Genomic DNA, 19,374 nt, shown 5'->3' with positions numbered 1-19,374 from the left:
TTGTCAAGGCTAGGAGGCTGGGAGCACATAATGCAAGTGTGGAATACAAGCGAAGTCAAAAGAAACTTGAGCAATGAGTCAGGAGGGCTAAAAGGGGTCACGAAAAATCATTGGCCAGCAGGATTACGGAAAATCCCTTGGCTTTTTCTGCATATATAAAGAGGAGAGGGTACCTGGGGAGGGTGTTGCCCCACTCAAGGACTCAAGGGAGGGAATCTGTGCATGGAGCCAGAGGAAATGGTCAAGCTATTAAATGAGTACTTTGCATCAGTGTTCACCAAAGCGAAGGACATGGTGGATGAGGAATCTGGGGAAGTGTGATTAAATAGTTTGCATCATGTTGAGATCAAAAAGGAGATGGTATTGGGAGTCTTGATAAACATAAAGATAGACAAGTTCCCAGTTCCTAATGGGATATAACCTAGAATATTGAAGGAGGCAAGGGTGGAAATTGCTGAGACCTTGGGGAAAAAACTTTGTATCATCACTGGCTACAGGGGAGGTCCCAGAGGATTGGGGAATAGCAATGTTGTTCTTTTGTTTAAGGAGGGTAGCAAGGATAATCCACGTAATTACAGGCTGGTGAACCTTACATCAGTGGTAGGGAAATTATTGGAGAGGATTCTTCGAGACAGGATTTACTCTCACTTGGAAATAAGTGAACTTATTAGAGGCAATATGGTTTTGTGAAGGGGAGATTGTGTTTCACTAACTTGATGGAGTTTTTAAGAGGAAGTGACGAAGATGATTGAGGGTAGGGCAGTGAATGTTGTCTACATGGACTTCAGTAAGGTTTTTGACAAGGTCCCTCATGGCAAACTGGGACAGAAGGTGAAGTTGCACGAGATCAGAGATGACCTGGCAAGATGGATGCAGAACCTACTTAGTTATAGAGACAGGGCAACTGTGGGAAGGCGTATTTCTGATTGGAGTACTGTGACTCGTGGTGTTCCTCAGGAATCAGTCCTGGGAATTTGGCTGTTTGTAATATACAAACGATTGAGGAAAATGTAAGTGGTTTGATTAGTAAGTTTGTGGGCAACGGGTTGCTGTAATTGCAGATAGCAATGAAGACTGTCAAAGGAAACAATAGAATATAGATTGGTTGGAGACTTGGGCAGAGAGAAAACTGATGGGAGTTTAATCTGGGCAAATGTAATGTAATGCATTTTGGAAGGTCTAATACAGATAGGAAATGTTCAGATGTGCAGATCCTTGAGAGTATTAATAGACAAAGGGATCTGAGTGTACAGGTACACAGGCCATTGAAAGTGGCAAAGCAGGTGGAGAAGGTAGTCAAGAAAGCATATGGCATGCTTGTCTTCATTGGCAGGGGCATTGAGTTTAAAAGTTGGCAAGTCATGTTGCAGCTTTATAGAACCTTAGTTAGGCTGCACTTGGAATATAGTGTTCAATTCTGGTCATCACACTAACAGGAGGATGTGGAGACTTTAGAGAGGGTACAGAAAAGATTTACCAGGATGTTGCCTGGTATGGAGGGCATTAGCTACAAGAGGTTGGAGAAACTGGAATGACGGAGGTTGAGGGGTGACCTGATAGAAGTCTGTAAGATTGAGAGGCATGGACAGAGTGAATAGTCAGAAACTTTTTCTCAGGATGGAAGTCAATTTCTAGTGGATATAGGTTTAAAGTGCAAGGGGCAAGGTTTAAAGGAGATGTATGAGGCTGGTTTTTTGACACAGGGTTGTGGGTGCCTGAAACTCGCTACTGGAGGAGGTTGGGGAAGCAGATACGATTGTGAGTTTTAAGGAGCGTCTTGACAAATACGTGAATAGGATGGGAATAAAGGGATATGGTCCCCAGAAGGGTAGGGGATTTTAGTTCAAACAGACAGCATGGTCGGTGCAGGCTTGGAGAGCCACAGGTCCCGTTCTGGTGCTGTAATTTACTTCTTTTCCTTTGTGTTGCACAAGAGGCTGCTGCATAAGATAAAGGTGCTTGGCATTATGGGTAACATTAGAATGGATAGAGAGTTGGTTAACTCTCAGAAAGCAAAAAATGGGAGTAGATTGGTGTTTTTCTGGTTGGCGATCAGTGACTAGTGGTGTGCCTCAGGGATCAATGTTGGGTCCACAGTTGTTTAAAATGTACATACACGATTTGGAATTGGAGTCCAAGTGCAGTGTGTCCAAGTTCATAGATGAGATATTGGGATTGTTGAGAAACATTAAGGTAGACAAGTCCCCGGGACCTGATGGGATATACCCTGGAATACTGAGAAAGGCAAGGGAGGAAATTGCTGGGGCCTTGAGAGAAATCTTTGTATCCTCATTGGCTACAGGGGAACGTCCCAGAGGATTGGAGAATAGCCAGTGTTGTTCCTTTGTTTAAGAAGGGTAGCAAGAATAATCCAGGTAATTACAGGCTGGTGAGCCTTACATCATAGGGAAATTATTGGAGAGGATTCTTCAAGACAGGATTTATTCCCACTTGGAAATAAGTGAATGTATTAGTGAGAGGCAACATGGTTTTGTGAAAGGGAGGTTGTGTCTCACGAACTTGATCGAGTTTTTCCAGGAAGTGACAAAGACGATTGATGAGGATAGGGCAGTGGATGTTATCTACATGGTCTTAAGTAAGGCCTTTGACAAGGTCCCTCATGGCAGACTGTGCAAAAGATGCATAGGATCAGAGGTGAGCTGGCAAGGTGGATACAAAGCTGGCTCAGTCAAAGAAGACAGAGGGTAGTAATGGAAAGGTGCGTTTCTGAATAGAGGGCTGTGACAAGTGGTGTTCCTCAGGGGTCAGTGCTGGGACCTTTTGCTGTTTACAAGATATATAAATGATTTGGAGGAAAATGTAACTGGATTGATTAGTAAGTTTGCGGACGACGCAAAGGTTGGTGGATTTGCGGATAGCGATAAGGACCGTCAGAGGATACAGCAGGATATAGATCAGTTGGAGACTTGGGTGGAGAGATGACAGATGGAGTTTAATCCAGACAAATGTGAGATAATGCATTTTGGAACGTCTAGTACAGATCGGAAATATACTGTAAATGGCAGAACCCTTAGGAGTATTGATAGGCAAAGGGATCTGGGTACACGGGTCATTGAAAGTGGCAATACAGGTGGAGAAGATGGTCAAGAAGACGTACTAAAAAGTCTGACAACACCAGGTTTAAGTCCAACATGGAGAGTTCTTTTCATTCACCTGAAGAAGAGGGAAACCTCAAACTAGTGAGTTTACTATCAAATAAATTGGTTGGACTTAAACCTGGAAGTGTCAGACTTTTTACTGTGTTTACCCCAGTTCAACACCATCATATCCACATCAAAGAGACATACGGCATGCTTGCCTTTATTGGCCGGGGTATTGAGTTTAAAAATTGGCAAGTCATGTTGCAGCTTTGTAGAACCTTAGTTAGGCTGCATTTGGAATATAGTGTTCAGTTCTGGTTGCCACGCTATCAGAAGGATGTGGACGCTTTGGAGAGGGTACAAAAAGGATTTACCAGGATGTTGCTTGGTATGGAGGGCATTAGCTATGAGGAGAGGTTGGAGAAACTTGGTTTGTTCTCATTGGAGTGATGGAGGTTCGGGGGCGACCTGATAGAAGTCTACAAGATTGAGGAATGGACAGAGTGGACGCTTTTTCCCAGGGTGGAAGAGTCAATTACTAGGGGGTATAGGTTTAAGGTGTGAGGAGCAAGGTTTAAAAATGTACAAGGCAGATTTTTTACACTGAGTAGTGGGTGCCTGGAACTCGTTGCTGGGGGAGGCAGTGGAAGCGAAAAGGGTAGTGACTTTTAAGGGGTGTCTTGACAAATACATGAATAGGATGGGACCAGAGGGATATGGTCCCCGGAAAGGTAGGGGGTTTTAGTTCAATCTGGCAGCATGGTTGGTGCAGGCTTGAAGGGCTAAAGGGTCTGTTCCTGTGCTATAATTTTCTTTGTTCTTTGTATGACACTAAGATGAGTAACAGAACAAAGTGTGCAGGGGATGCTGAAAGTCTGCAGAGGGATATAAATAGTTTGAGTGGGCAAGGGTCTGGCAGATGCAGTACAATGTTGGTAAATTTGAGGTCATTCATTTTGGTAGGAATAACCGCAAAATGGACCATTATTAAAATGATGAGAAATTGCAGCATGCTGATGTGCGGAAGAACCTTGGCTTGCAGGTGCAACAAGTGATTACGAAGGCAAATGGAATGTTGTTCTTCATTGCAAGAGGAAGAGAGTTTAAAAACAGGGATGCTATGTTGCAGCTGTATAAGGTGCTGGTGAGGCCGCACCTGGAGTATTGTGGACAGTGTTGGTCTCCTTACTTGAGAAAGGATATACTGGCACTGGAGGAGGTGCAGAGGAGGTTTACTAGGTTATAGAGTCAGAGGTTTACAGCATGGAAACAGAGCCCTGCAGCCCAACTTGTCCATGCTGCCCTTATTTTTTTAAAAAAACCCTAAACTAATCCCAATTGCCTGCATTAGACCATATCCCTCTATACCCATCATACCCATGTAACTATCTAAATGCTTTTTGAAACATAAGATTGTACTTGCCTGTACTACTACCTCTGGCAGCTTGTTCCCGACACCACCTTCTGTTTGAAAAATTTGCACCTCTGGACATTTTTTGTATTTCCCCTCTCATCTTAAATCTATGCTCTCTAGTTTTAGACTCCCTTACCTTTGGGGAAAGATATTGACTATCTACCTTGTCTATGCCCCTCATTATTTTATAGACCTATAAAGGTCACTCCTCAGCCTCCTACACTCCAGAGAAAAAAGTCCCAGTCTATTCAGCTTCTCCTTATAACTCAATCCATCAAGTCTCAGTAACATCCTTAGTAAACCTTTTCTGCACTCTTTCTAGTTTCACAATATCCTTTCTGTAATAGAGTGACCGGAATTGCACGTGGTATTCGAAGTGTGGCCTTAACAATGTCTTGTACAATTCCAACAAGATGTCCCAACCCCTGTATTCAATGTTCTGACCGATGAAACCAAGCATGCCAAATGCCTTCTTCACCACTCTGTCCACCTGTGACTCCGCTTTCAAGGAGCTATGAACATGTATCCCTAGATCTTTGTTCTGTAACTGTCCCCAGCACCCTACCATTAACTGAGTAAGTCTGCCCTGGTTCAATCTACCAAAATGCATCACCTTGCATTTGTCTAAATTAAACTCCATCTGCCATTCGTCAGCCTGCTGGCCCAATTGATCAAGATCCTGCTGCAATTGGAGATAACCTTCCTCACTGTCCACCATGCCACCAGTCTTGCTTTCATCTGCAATTGCAGGTTGATTATGGAATTGAGGATTGGCTTGTGAGGGGAGACAAATAGATTGGGACTATACTCATTGGAATTCAGAAGAATAAGGGGTGATCTGAGAGAAACATATAATGAATTGGTAATGAATAAGATGGAAGCAGGGAGGTTGTTTCCACTGGCAGGTGAAACTACAAGTAGGGGGCACAACTTCAAAATAAGGGGGAGCAAATTTAGGACTGAGTTCAGGAAGAATTTCTTCACCCAGAAGGTTGTGAATCTGTGGAATTCCCTGCTCAATGAAGCAGTTGAGGCTACATCTGTGAATGTTTTTAAGCCAAAGGTAGATTTTGAACAGTAAAGGTTTGTAATGAGTGGGTGGGTAAGTGAAGCTGAGTCCCTGAAAAGATCAGTCATGATCTTATTGAATAGCAGGGCAGGCTCGAGGCGTACTCCTGCTCTTATTCTCATCTTGAGACTAGATGACCAAATGTTTCATAGTGAAAACCAAAAGGGAGTGGGATGGGTCAAATAAAAAAAAGTGAAATGTTTGTATGTCAGGTTAGCTGCTGGCTAGAAACACAGTAAAAGATGTGAGTAAAAAATTAGAAAAAGGCCAAACCAGCAAAGTAGCATAAAAGAAATTTGAGATCAAAGGTTATGATCTAAGGTTTTGAACTCGATGAGTCTGATTAGTCCAAAAAGTCCAGTTTGGAAAATGAGGTGCTGTTCCCTGAGCTTCCATTATTATGTTTCATTAAATTATTGCAATGAGTCAAAGGCTGAAAGGTCCAAGTAGAACTCTCTGTACACTATCCCATCAAACACTCCCAGGACAGGTACACCACAGGGTGAGATATAGAGCATAGCTCCTTCTGCACTGACGCTAACAAATACTCCCAGGACAGGTACTGTATTCAGTCTAATGCAAAAATATCCTTTCTGTAGTGGGGTGACCAGTACTGTATGCAAGCACCCCCATAGTCTAACCAGGTGTTTGTGCTGTTCTAGCATAATCTCCCTGTCTCACCTTCAGCTAATAAAGGAAGATATTCTTTATGCATTTTTAATCATCTCTACTTTCCAGATGCTTTGAGAAATCTGTCCCAAGGTCGCATGACCCTATCTACAACTAAGCATTTCACAGCATTAGCCCATTAACCATACCATTACTGTCTGCTCTGTCATCAGTGCCACAAGGCAGAAATGTGTCCATATTCTCTCCTATCATAGGGTCAGACTCATCGAATGCAAAAAAGGCCCTTCAGTCCATTGAATCTGCTCAGAGAATAACTGCCACCAAAGTCATGCTAATCCTATTTTCTATCACTTGTTCCATATCCTTGAATATTATGATATTTCAAGTGCTTTTCCAATACTTAAAGGTTGTAAGGTTTCCGGCCTTCACTACCTTCCTAGGCAGTGCATTCCAGATTCCCACCATCCTATGAGTAAAAATTCTTTTAGTCAAATCCACTCTGGATCTACTTGTCCATCACCTGAAAACGGTTCTTCCTTGTGATTGATTGCTTAACCAAGAGGAACAGCTGAGTCCTATTCATCCTGTCTCCTCATAATCTTCTATACCCCAATCATGTCCACCCTCTGCCTTCTTTCTCTGAAGAAAACAATCTAGGCCTATCTGGCCCCTCCATATGGCTTGTGAAACTCCCCTGTATCCTCTCTACTGCAGTCACATCTTTCCTATCGCGCGGTGACCAAAACTGCACACAGTAATCCACATGTAGTCGAACCAATGCTCTGTACGACTCCAACCTCAAGATTCATCTGTTCCTCCAAGCTTTTCAGTATTTTGCCATTCATTAAACATTACTTTGTCTGGTTACTTATTCCAAAGTGCATCATCTCACAATTTATCAGGCTTAAATACCATCTGCCACTGCTCTGCCCATCTGACCAAACTATCTATATCTTCCTGTAACCTACGACCATCCTCTTCACTATTAACCACGCCACCAATCTTCGTGTCGTCTGCAAACTTGCTTAACATTCTTCCCAAATTTCCATCTATATCATTTATGTATCTAATAAACAATAAAGGTCTGTGTGGGTGGCACAGCGGTTCGCATTGCTGCTTCACAGCGCCAGGGACCCAGTTTCAGTTCCAGCCTCGGGTCACTGTGTGATCAACTCCCCGTGTCTGTGTGGATTTCCTCCGAGTGCTCTGGTTTCCTCCCACAGTCCAAAGATGTGCGGGTTAGGTTTGCCATGCCAAATTGACCCATAGTGTCAGGGTTAACCGGATAAATAAGTGGGGTTATGGGGATGGGGTCTGGGTGGGATTGTGGTTGGTGCAAACTCGTTGAGCATTATAAGGATTCTATGATTCAGTATTGATCTTTGTGGTACACTGCTGGACACCGACCTCCAGTCACTAAATCAGCCTTCTGTTACCATTATTGTTGTCCTATTACTAAGGCAGTTTCTGATCCATCTTGCCAAGTTTCCCTGAATGCCATGTGTTTCATCTTCCTCAGGGGGAGGCAGTGGTGTAGTGTTATTACTGGACGAGTAATCCAGAGATCCAGGGTAATGATGACCATGAAACCGTTGTCAATTGTCATAAAAACCCACCTGGTTCACTAATGTCCTTTAGGGAAGGAAATCTGTCATCCTTACTTGGTTTGACCTTGGGGATGGGCAACAAGTTCTGGCCCGAATGTACAACGCCACACCCCATAAACAAATAAAAGAAAATCAATCTCCTATGTAGGACCTTGTCAAAGGCTTTGCTAAAATCCATATAAACTGCATCAACTGAACTTGCCTCATCCAACATTTGATCGCATTTTCGAAAAATTCTGACAAAGCCATGCTGACTATCCGTAATTAACCCATGCTTTTCCAAGTAGAGATTAATTCTTTTCAGAATTTTCTCTACTAATTTCCTTACCACTGACATCAGACTCACTGATTTGTAATTTCCTGATTCATCTCTGCCACTTTTCTTGAAAAATGAGGCTGCGTTAGCTGTCCTGCATTCCTCTGGTACTTCCGCCATGATGTGCAGATGCCGGTGCTGGACTGGGGTAAGCACGGTAAGAAGTCTCTCAACACCAGGTTAAAGTCCAACAAGTTTATTTGGTAGCTCAAGCTTTTGGAGCACTGCCTGCCTTACCTGCTGAAGGGGCAGTCCTCCGAAAGCTTGTACTATCAAATAAACCTGTTGGACTTTAACCTGGTGTTGTGAGACTTCTTATTATACTTCCCCCATGGCCAGAGGCAAATTAAAATTTTGTGTCAGAGCCCCTGCAACTTCTTGTGGCAGTTGAGTTTACATCTCTAAGAAAGGTCTGTGTGGAAAGGAGTCATTTGGATAGCTCAAGCATATCCTGTATTTTATTATTTAATCATTTAATCATGGATAGTCAGCTTGGCTTTGAGTGGAAAATCATGTGTCTCAAATTTGATTTGAGTTTTTTTTGAAGGGGTAACCAAGAAGGTAGATGATGGCAGTTTAGTTGATATTGTGTACCTGGACTTTAGCAAGGCCTTTGACAAGGTACCGCATGGTAGGTTGTTGCATGAGGTTAAATCTCACGGGATCCAGAGTGAGGTAGCTAAATGGATACAAGATTGGCTTGATGACGGAAGACTGAGGGTGGTTGTAGAGGGTTGTTTTTCAAACTGGAGGCCTGTGACCAGCGGCGTGCCTCAGGGGTTAGTGCTGCGTCCACTGTTACTTGTCATTAATATAAATGATTTGGATGGGAATATAAGAAGCAGGGTTAGTAAGTTTGCAGATGACAGCAAGGTTGGTGGCATAATGGACAGTGAAGAATGTTATCTCGGATTGCAACGGGATCTTGATCAGTTGGACCAGTGGGCTGATGAATGGCAGATGGAGTTTAATTTAGGTAAATACAAGGCGATGCATTTTGTTAGATTGAACCAGGGCAGGACTTACTCAGTTAATGGTAGGGCGTTGGGGAGAGTTACAGAACAGAGATCTAGGAGTACATGTTCATAGCTCCTTGAAAGTAGAGTCACAGGTGGACAGAGGGGTGAAGAAGATATTCAGCATGCTTGGTTTCATTGGTCAGAACATTGAATGCAGGAGTTGGAATGTCTTGTTGAAGTTGTACAAGACATTGGTAGGGCCACACTTGGAATATTGTGTACAGTTCTGTCATCCTATTATAGAAAGGATATTATTAATCTAGAAAGAGTGCAGAAAAGATTTACTAGGATGCTACTGGGACATGATGGTTTGGGTTATAAGGAGGGGCTAGATAGACTGGGACTTTCTTCTCTGGAGCGTAGAAGGCAAAGAGGTGATCTTCTAGAGGTCTGGAAAATAATGAGGGGCGTAGGTTTAAGGGGAGAGATACAAAAGTGTCCAGAGAGGCAATTTTTTCACAGACAGGGTGGTGAGCCTCTGGAACAAGCTGCCAGAAGAGGGGGTATAATGTTGCCTTTCAAAAAGCATTTAGACATTTATATGAATAAAATGGGTTTATAGGGATTTGGCCAAATGCGGGCAATTGGTACTAGCTTCGGGATTTAAAAAAAATTACGGCATGGAGAAATTGGCCCGAAGGACCTGTTTCCATGTTGTAAACCTCAATGCCTCATTGTAACTCCATGTCTCAGCGACCTTGTATAACCATGAAAGGTAGAAAACATAAGAAAGAATTCATAGAAGTATTTGAATTTTGTCCTTGTGGCCTTGGCTGGATTACAAAGGATATAGGTAATGTTACTCTGCAGAGAGTTCTGGTTCTCTCCTATCAAGGGTAACCATGATGTCAAGTTGCTGGTGTTGGACCAGGATGAACAAGATGAGAGGTCACATAACACCAGGTTCACCAAGTTTATTTGAAATCACAAGCTTTTGAAGCACTGGTCCTTTGTCAAGTGAAGTGGAGAGAGGCACACAAGTATAGAATGTGTAGGCGGAATGATGATAGCTTAACACTCTCAGGTAATCAAGAATATCAACGGATAAGTACAAAAAGTGAAATGCAGTGTAGGCCGGCTGAATACCAAGTCTTTATAGGTAATCGCAAGTGCTAATAAATGCAAGTGGTTATGATTACTGTGGGAAGGGGAGGTGGAAGTTGGAAATGCTGGTTATGAACTCATTACGCTGAGTCATCTCAGCACACGATGGAACATAGAACATTACAGCGCAGTACAGGCCCTTCGGCCCTCGATGTTGTGCCGACCAGTGGAACCAATCTAATGACCCTCTAACCTAAACTATTCCAATGTTATCCATATGCCTATCCACAGGCCATTTGAATGCCCTTAAAGTTGGCGAGTCCACAACTGCTGCAGGCAGGGCATTCCACGACCTTACAACCCTCTGAGTAAAGAACCTACCTCTGACATCCGTCCTATAATTACCACCCCTTAATTTAAAGCTATGTCCCCTTGTGTTAGCCATCACCATCCGAGGTAAAAGGCTCTCACTGTCCACCCTATCCAATCCTTTGATCATCTTGTATGCCTCTTTCAGGTCACCTCGTAACCGCCTCCTCTCCAATGAAAATAACCTCAAGTCCCTCAGCCTTTCCTCATAAGACCTTCCCACCATACCAGGCAACATCCTGGTAAACCTCCTCTGCACCCTTTCCAATGCCTCCACATCCTTCCTATAATGCGGCGACCAGAACTGTACACAATACTCCAAGTGCGGCCGCACCAGAGTTTTGTACAGTTGTAACATGACCTCACAGCTCCGAAATTCAATCCCTCTACCAATAAAAGCTAACACACCGTACGCCTTCTTAACAACCTCATCAACCTGGGTGTCAACTTTCAGGGAGCTATGCACATGTACCCCGAGATCCCTCTACTCGTCCACACTACTAAGAGAACTTCCATTAGCCCTATATTCTGTACCCCTGTTACTCTTACCACAGTGAATCACCTCTCACTTTTCCGTATTAAACTCCATCTGCCACCTCTCGGCCCAGCTCTGCAGCTTATCTATGTCCCTCTGCAAACTGTAACATCCATCCTCACTGACTACAGCTCCTCTGACTTTGGTGTCGTCAACAAATTTGCTAATCCATCCTTCTACACCTCTTCGAGGTCATTTATAAAAATGACAAACAGCAGTGGCCCCAAAACAGATCCTTGAGGTACACCACTTGTAACTGCACTCCAAGTTGAATATTTCCCATCAACTACCACCCTCTGTCTTCTATCAGCTAGCCAATTCCTGATCCAAACTGCTAAATCACCCTCAATCCCATGCATCTGTATTTTCTGCAGTAGCCTACCATGGGGAACCTTATCAAACGCTTTGCTAAAATCCATATACACCACGTCAACTGCCTTACCCTTATCCACCTCTTTGGTCACCTTTTCAAAAAACTCGATAAGGTTTGTGAGGCACGACCTACCCTTCACAAAACCGTGTTGACTATCCCTAATCAATTTATTTCCCTCTAGATGATTATAAATCCTATCCCTTATAATTCTTTCCAAATCTTTGCCCACAACAGAAGTAAGGCTCACTGGTCTATAATTCCCAAGATGGTCTCTACTCCCCTTCTTGAACAAGGGGACAACATTTGCTATCTTCCAGTCTTCCGGCACTATACCTGAAGCCAAGTTCTGTTCACAAATATTACAAATATTTCATTGTCTGTTCAACATTTTATAGAGGATGTCAACCTGTAGGCCTTTATGCATTTCTGGACGCTGTTCAACTCTTGTGAGATGACTGTCTGGGAGGGTTTCTTTTCTTGTTTAGAGTAATTGTTTAGAATAAAATTAGCTGCCTGACATTCAGCTTTCTCAACGAGGGGGAATTTTTTAACAATGTGTGTCCCCAGCTATTATGCCATACTCCTTGTTGGTCTAACTGGATCGGGAGAAACCATCTTTTGTACGAGAGTCCAGACAAGTGGTCATGACGTGAAAATTAACTCAGCTGTTCTGTGGTCATATCAGGAAACACTCATTCACAAAAAGGTACAGGATATCTCGTACACTCTCGCCCTAACTGCGGACAGCACGGCGGCACAGTGGTTAGCACTGCTGCCTCACAGCGCTAGGGACCTGGGTTCAATTCCCAACTTGGGTCACTGATGCGTGGAATCTGCTCTTTATCGCTGTGTCTGTTTTCTCCAGGTGCTCCAGTTTCCTCCCACAGCTTGAAAGATGTGCTGGTTAGAAGCACTGACCATGTACAATTCTCCTTCAATGTACCCGAACAGACGCTGGAGTTGGCAACTAGGGGATTTTCACATTCATTGCAGTGTTAATGTAGTCTACTTGTGACACAAACTTTTAAAAAAAAACTTAAACTCCTGTGAATGATGGCATTAATTGGAGTTTCCAAGACTAAAATAGGAAGTTTTTCTTGGACAAAGATATCGAGGGATCCTGGAGCAAAGGCAAAAACTAAAGCTGAACTACATACAGATCTGCCATGATTTAACTGCAGTTACCAGGAGCTGAATAGCTTCTGTTCCCGGGATGTGTCTGATGCAATCATCCAAACTGAACATTAGCTCTATTCTGTCTCCATAGATGCTGTCAGACCTGCTGAGATTTTACAACATTTTCTGTTTTGATCTCAGATTCCAGCATCCACAGTCATTTCCTTCTTTATCTGTGTGTTAATAGCTGTTGATCTGCAACATTGAGATTTAATTTATTAGTGTCACAAGTAGGCTTACATTAACACTGCAATGAAGTAATTGTGAAAATTCCCAAGTCGTCACACTCCAGCACCTCTTCAGGTGAGGGAGAATTTAGCATTGCCAATGCACCTAACCAGCCTGTCTTTTGGAATGTGGGAGAAAACTGGGAGGAAACATACAGACTTGGGGAGAAAATGCAGACTCCGCACAGACAGCGACAAGCCAGGAATCGAACCTGGGCCCCTGGCGCCGTGAGGCAGCAATGCTAACCACCGTGTGGTGAGGGAGATGTAAAGTAAGAAACTGTAAATGGTGTGTTTTGTTGGTTTGATTGCAGCTGTATCAGCTGGAGCAGTTACCACAAGAACCTGCTGGCAAGTAGTGACTATGAAGGAACAGTCATTCTGTGGGATGGATTCACAGGGCAGAGATCAAAAGTCTACCAGGTACAGTCATTTCTACAAAATTTGGACAGGAGTTTCCCAGGGCAGTGTTCTCCCATTTCAACACAACTAAAGTGGCTGAGCATATTAACATTGTGAGCATCACACTCTCAAACTTTTCAGCGGACTCATTGATATTAACTCAGCATTATTGATATGACGGAGAGAATGGGTACTGCAGCGTAACTGGTTAGTAATCAATCCCATTTGGCGGAGAATCTTATCCACTTCGACAATGAGATATTTACTAAATTGAAACTAGGAATCATTTTAACAGAAGTTTGACTCTGTAAACGTAGTCAAAAGAGGCTGATCCTAATATCAAACTATAGTAAAGGCCCAATTTACCTACAGTGCCGAAGGAGCCTATTTGGCCCATCGAGCCTGCCCCACTCTCTAACAGAACACGTTACCCAGGCACTATACCCATAACCCAACTACTTACCCCTCTAATCACCTTAACCGACACATCTGCTATGTTACAGACACAGTCCGCTTCCTTCAGCCAGAGAAAGCCCATCTCCATCTCATTAACCCATAGCTCCTTAACCCTTAGGTGGCCTGGCCAATCAGAATCAACTTGCCAAGCAATCCTCTCTTGTAGTAGAAATGGTGACTGTTTGAAATGTGATATTCTGGTGTTTGTCCTGAGCAATGTGAAAGGAAGAGCTTCAATAATATGTCTCACTTTTCAGCAATACAGTAGTAATTACTTTCAGAGCTCGCATCCCCCACTATTTGTATGTTCTACTGTCTTCAACCGTGAACATAGAACATAGAACATTACAGCGCAGAACAGGCCCTTCGGCCCACGGTGTTGCGCCGACCAGTTTAAAAAACAATGACCCTCTAACCTAAACCAATCCCTTTTCATCCATAAACCTATCCACGGATCTCTTAAACGCCCCCAAACTAGGTGCATTTACAACCGCAGCAGGCAGGGCATTCCAATTCCTCACCACCCTCTGGGTAAAGAACCTACCCCTGACATCCGTCCTATAACTACCCCCCCTTAATTTAAAGCCATGCCCCCTCGTGCTAGCTTTCTCCATCCGAGGAAAAAGGCTATCACTACCCACCCTATCTAAACCTCTAATCATCTGATATGTTTCAATAAGATCCCCTCTTAGCCGCCTTCTTTCTAGCGAAAACAACCCCAAATCCCTCAGTCTCTCCTCATAGGACCTCCCCTCCATACCAGGCAACATCCTGGTAAACCTCCTCTGCACCCTCTCCAAAGCCTCCACATCCTTCCTATAATGTGGGGACCAGAACTGCACACAATAATCCAAGTGCGGCCGCACCAGAGTTGTGTACAGTTGCATCATGACGCTGCGAATCCTAAATTCAATCCCCCTACCAATAAACGCCAAGACACCGTATGCCTTCTTAACAACCTTATCTACTTGATTCCCTACTTTCAGGGATCTATGTACACATACACCTAGATCCCACTGTTCATCCACACTATTCAGAGTCCTCCCGTTAGCCCTATACTCGACACATCTGTTATTCCTACCAAAGTGAATTACCTCACACTTCTCCGCATTAAACTCCATCCGCCACCTTTCGGCCCAGTTCTGCAAACTACGACACCCTTCCTCACAATCTACCACACCTCTGACTTTGGTGTCATCAGCAAATTTACTAATCCACCCAACTATGCCCTCATCCAGATCATTAATAAAAATTACAAACAGCAGTGGCCCCAAAACAGATCCCTGAGGCACACTACTCGTAACTGAACTCCATGACAAATATTTACCATCAACCACCACCCTCTGTCTCCTATCTGCTAGCCAATTCCTGATCCAATTTCCTAGATTACCCTCAATCCCATACATCCGCATTTTCTGCAGAAGCCTCCCATGGTGAACCTTATCAAACAAAAAAAGTTGAGTAATTATTTAATGTCTGTCATTCTCTGCATTATGATTTCTATTTTTTTTGTCTTTAAGGGGACTAGAATCATTGAGGTTTATAGCATAGAAACAGATCCTTTGGCCCAACTTGTCCATGCCCCCCAGTTTACCACTGAGTTGGTCCCAATTGCCCATGTTCTACTTTTGCTTCCACTAGGGGTGGCACACTGGATAGCACTGCAGCCTCACAGAGCCAGGGACCAGGTTTGATTCCTGACTTGGGTCTCTGTCTGTGTGGAGCCTGCAAGTTCTCCCCCTATCTGCGTGGGTTTCCTCTGGGTGCTCTCGTTCCCCCTCACAATTTGAAAAATGTGGTCAGGTGAACTGGCCGTGCTAAATTCTCCCTTGGTGTACTCGAATGAGTGCCGGAGCGTGGTGACTAGGGGATTTTCACAGTAACTTCATTGCAGTATTAATATAAGCCTACTTGTAACTAATAAATAAATAAAAAATAAACTTTTTCTTATCTACATCATGCAGTTCTTGAATTTGTCTTTATTTTTCGGTATTTCCTCCTGCTCTATTTTCTGTGTTTCTCAGTTGCTTGGCAATCCTTTTTACCAATATTTTAACCCTTCTCCTCATTGTTTGACAACATAAATCTGTTTGTATCTTTAACTTGCCTTATTAACCAAAGTTGTACCCCATTGTTTCAATGGAGTTTTACATTTATTGAGGGAATGTTTGTTGATGATTTTGAATTATTCTCATATTTGCCACTGTTTATCTACCAGCATATCTTTTGAGCGAATTTCATAATCACAAACAAAGAACAGTACAGCATAAAAGAACATTCAGCCCACCAAGTCTGTGCTGACAGAGATGCCTCTCTAATCTAATATATTCTTGCTTCTATGTGGTCCATATCCCTCTATTCCCTGCCTATTCGTGTATCTATCTATCCAGATGTCTCTTGAATGTTGTGATAGAATCTGCTTACATCACCTATTCTGGCAGCGTGTTCCACGCATTCACCACCCTCTGTGAAAACCTTGCCCTGAACCAACTCATTCATCATAACTCTGAAGTTGGCTTCCTTTAAATCGTTTCATTAACACTCAAATTTAAAAAGAAGAAAAATCTCTTCCCCACAGGACCCTTCCTATGAATGGTTAGCACTGCATTCAGTTCCAGCCTCGGGTCACTGTGAAGTTGCACGTTCTCCCTGTGTCTACATGGGTTTTCTCCGGGTGCTCCGGTTCCAGTGGGTTGGCCGTGCTAAATTGACCGTAGTGTCAGGGATTAGCATGGTAAACATGTGGGGTTACAGGAAAAGGGCCTGGGTGGGATTGCAGTTTGTGCAAATTCGATTGGCCGAATGGCCTCCTTCAGCACTCTAGGGATTCCAGAAATCCTGTTTCATTACAAAACATGTTGGCTCTTCAACAGTTGGTTTTGGAAAACCTTGACGCTTTCAATTAACTCATCCTCCAATTTGGTTTTGTGAAGACTGATTGATTGATCGATGTTGCATCACTGGTTACATGTTTGACAAACTCTGCTTTATACCCTGTCCAACTTGATAACTACTATTTGGAGATCATCTTAGAATCATACAACACAGGAAAGGCCCATCGTGCCTGCACCAATAATAACTCCCAATAAACAAAGCACAGTATAGCATGGGAATAGTCCCTTCAGCCCTCCGAGCCGGTGCTGATCACATTTACCTACCTAAACCAATCGCTAAAATCTCTCTATTCTCTGTTCATATGCCTATTAAGAAAAGTCTTAAATATGGATAGCTTAACTGCCTCAACCACCTTACTTGGCGGTGCATTCCAGGCACCATCCTCTGTGTAAAATAAAACTTCCCCTGCACATCTCCACTGATCGTTTCCCCCCTTGAACTTGTGCTCCCTTGTAATTGTCACTTCTGCCCTGGGGAAAAGCTTTCAACTGTTCACCCTATTTATACGTCTCATTATTTTGTAGACTCCTTTCAGGTCATCTCTCAGCTTCCATCTTTCCAGGGAGAACAATCCCAGTTTATTCAATCTCTCCTCACAGCTCCATACCAGGCAACATGCTGGTAAATCTTTTCTGCACTCGCTCCAAAGCCTCCACATCATTCTGGTAGTGTGGTAACCAGAATTGGACACAGTATTCCAAATGTGGCCTAACCAATGTTTTATACAGCTGTAATGTAATTTATCAACTTTTATACTTTGGGCAGCGCGGTAGCATAGTGGTTAGCACTGCTGCTTCACAGCTCCAGGGACCTGGGTTTGATTCCTGACTCAGGTCACTGTTTGCACATTCTCCCGGTGTCTGCTTGGGTTTCCTCTGGGTGCTCCAGTTTCCTCCCACAGTCCAAAATGTGCAGGTTAGGTTGATTGGCCAAACTAAAATTGCCTCTTAGTGTCCCAGGATGTGTAGGTTAGAGGGGTTAGCGGGTAAATATGTAGAGATATGAGGATAGGGCCTAGGTGGAATTGTTGTCGGTGCAGACTCGATGGGCCAAATGGTCTCTTTCTGCATTGTAGGGTTTCTATATATTTCTCTACTCGATGCCCTGTCCGATGGAGGCAAGCATGCCAAATGCTTTCTTCACTGCCTTTTCCACTTGTGTTGCTACTTTTAAGGATCTGTGGACCTGTATTCCCAGATCTCTGTCTATGCTTCTAGTTGTTCTGCCATTTATTTTATAGCTCTCACCTGAATTGGATCTATCAAAATGTATCACCTTGCATTTGTCCGGATTAAATTCCATCTGCCATTTCTCCGCCCAATTTTCCAGTTGATCTGTGTTCTCTGACAATCATCTTCACTATCCACAACTCTGCCAATCTTAGTATGCAGACTTGCTAACACAGCACTGATCCCTGCGGGACACCACTAGTTAGACTTCCATTCAAAAAAACACCCTTCCATCGTTACTCTCTGTCTTTTAGGGTCAAGCTAGTTCTAAATCCATTTAGCTAGTTCATCACTGATCCCATGAGATTTAATCTATTGCACTAGCCTGCCATGAGGGACCTTGTCAAATGCTTTACTAAAATCTATGTCGCCAACATCCACAGCTCTTCCCTCATCAAATCATTTTTGTCACCCCAAAAAGCTCAATTAAGTTAGTGAGATATGACCTCCATCATACAACTGTCGCCTACAAGACCATTCAGTTCTAAATGTGTATAGATCCTATTCCTAAGAATCTTTTCCAACAGTTTCACTATCAGTAACGTCAAGCTCACTGGCCTATAATTGCCCGGGTTATCCTTGCTCCCCTTTTTAAATAATGGGACAGCATTGGCTATCCTCCAATCCTCTGGTACCTCGATGGGCATTCGGCCTCTGGTCTTCAGGTAAGCATTCTCCAAGGCAGCCTTCACGACACACAACAACGCAGAGTAACCCCCATGACTTGCCTGGGCTTGCAAAATCTCACTAACTGTCCTGTCTGGAGTCAATATACATCTCTTTAACCTGTGCTTAATGCTCTCTCCACTCACATTGTCTGTACCTTTTAAGACTTGATTACCTGTAAAGACACGCATTCCAACCATTATTTTGTAAATTGAGTTTGTGTCTTTATATGCCCTGTTTGTGAACAGAACTCCCACTTACCTGACGAAGGAGCAGCGCTCCAAAAGCTAGTAGCTTTTGATACCAAATAAACCTGTTGGACTTTAACCTGGTATTGTGAGACTTCTTACTGTTTTTACCCCAGTCCAACACCGGCATCTCCACATGATGACCTTACCAGTGGCCAATGAAGAAACAAAGACTTCTTTTAGAGGCCCAGCAATTTCGTCCCCTGTCTCCCTCAGTAATCTGGAGTAGATGCCATCAGGCCCTGGGGATTTGTCAACCATAATACTTTTTAATTCACCTAACACTTCTTTGTAATGATGACTTGTTCTAAAGGGTTTACACACCCCTCCATGACGCCATTAATTGACATATCCCTCTCCTTTGTGAATACCAATGCGAAGTACTCATTAAGGATCTCACCCGCTTCTTTTAGTTCTACATATAATTTCCCTTCTTTGTCCTTAACTGGACCAACTCTTTCTCTAGCGACCCTCTTGTTCCTGATGTGCATAAAATGCCTTGGGATTATTCTTATTCTTCTCTGCTGAGGACATATTGTGACCCCTTATTGCCTCTCTAACTCCCTGCTTTTTTCTTTCCGTGTTCTCCAAATGCTTC

General features: G+C 43.4%; 1 protein-coding gene across 2 annotated transcripts in view; it reads left to right on the top strand.

Moving 5' to 3' along the window:
• The window catches only part of cop1 (COP1 E3 ubiquitin ligase), a 165,575-nt gene that overhangs the window by 114,373 nt on the left and 31,828 nt on the right, over positions 1 to 19,374 (top strand). For both annotated transcript variants that reach the window (XM_080196059.1, XM_080196058.1), the window contains exon 13: positions 13,195 to 13,303. In XM_080196059.1, coding sequence (XP_080052185.1) covers positions 13,195 to 13,303 — 109 coding nt within the window. The remainder of the gene's footprint in view (positions 1 to 13,194; positions 13,304 to 19,374) is intronic.

This window comes from Carcharhinus amblyrhynchos, chromosome 9 (assembly GCF_965287045.1).
Source record: "Carcharhinus amblyrhynchos chromosome 9, sCarAmb.v2.hapA, whole genome shotgun sequence".
Taxonomy (NCBI): Eukaryota; Metazoa; Chordata; class Chondrichthyes; order Carcharhiniformes; family Carcharhinidae; genus Carcharhinus; species Carcharhinus amblyrhynchos.
This window is presented reverse-complemented; position numbering and strand designations above follow the sequence as displayed.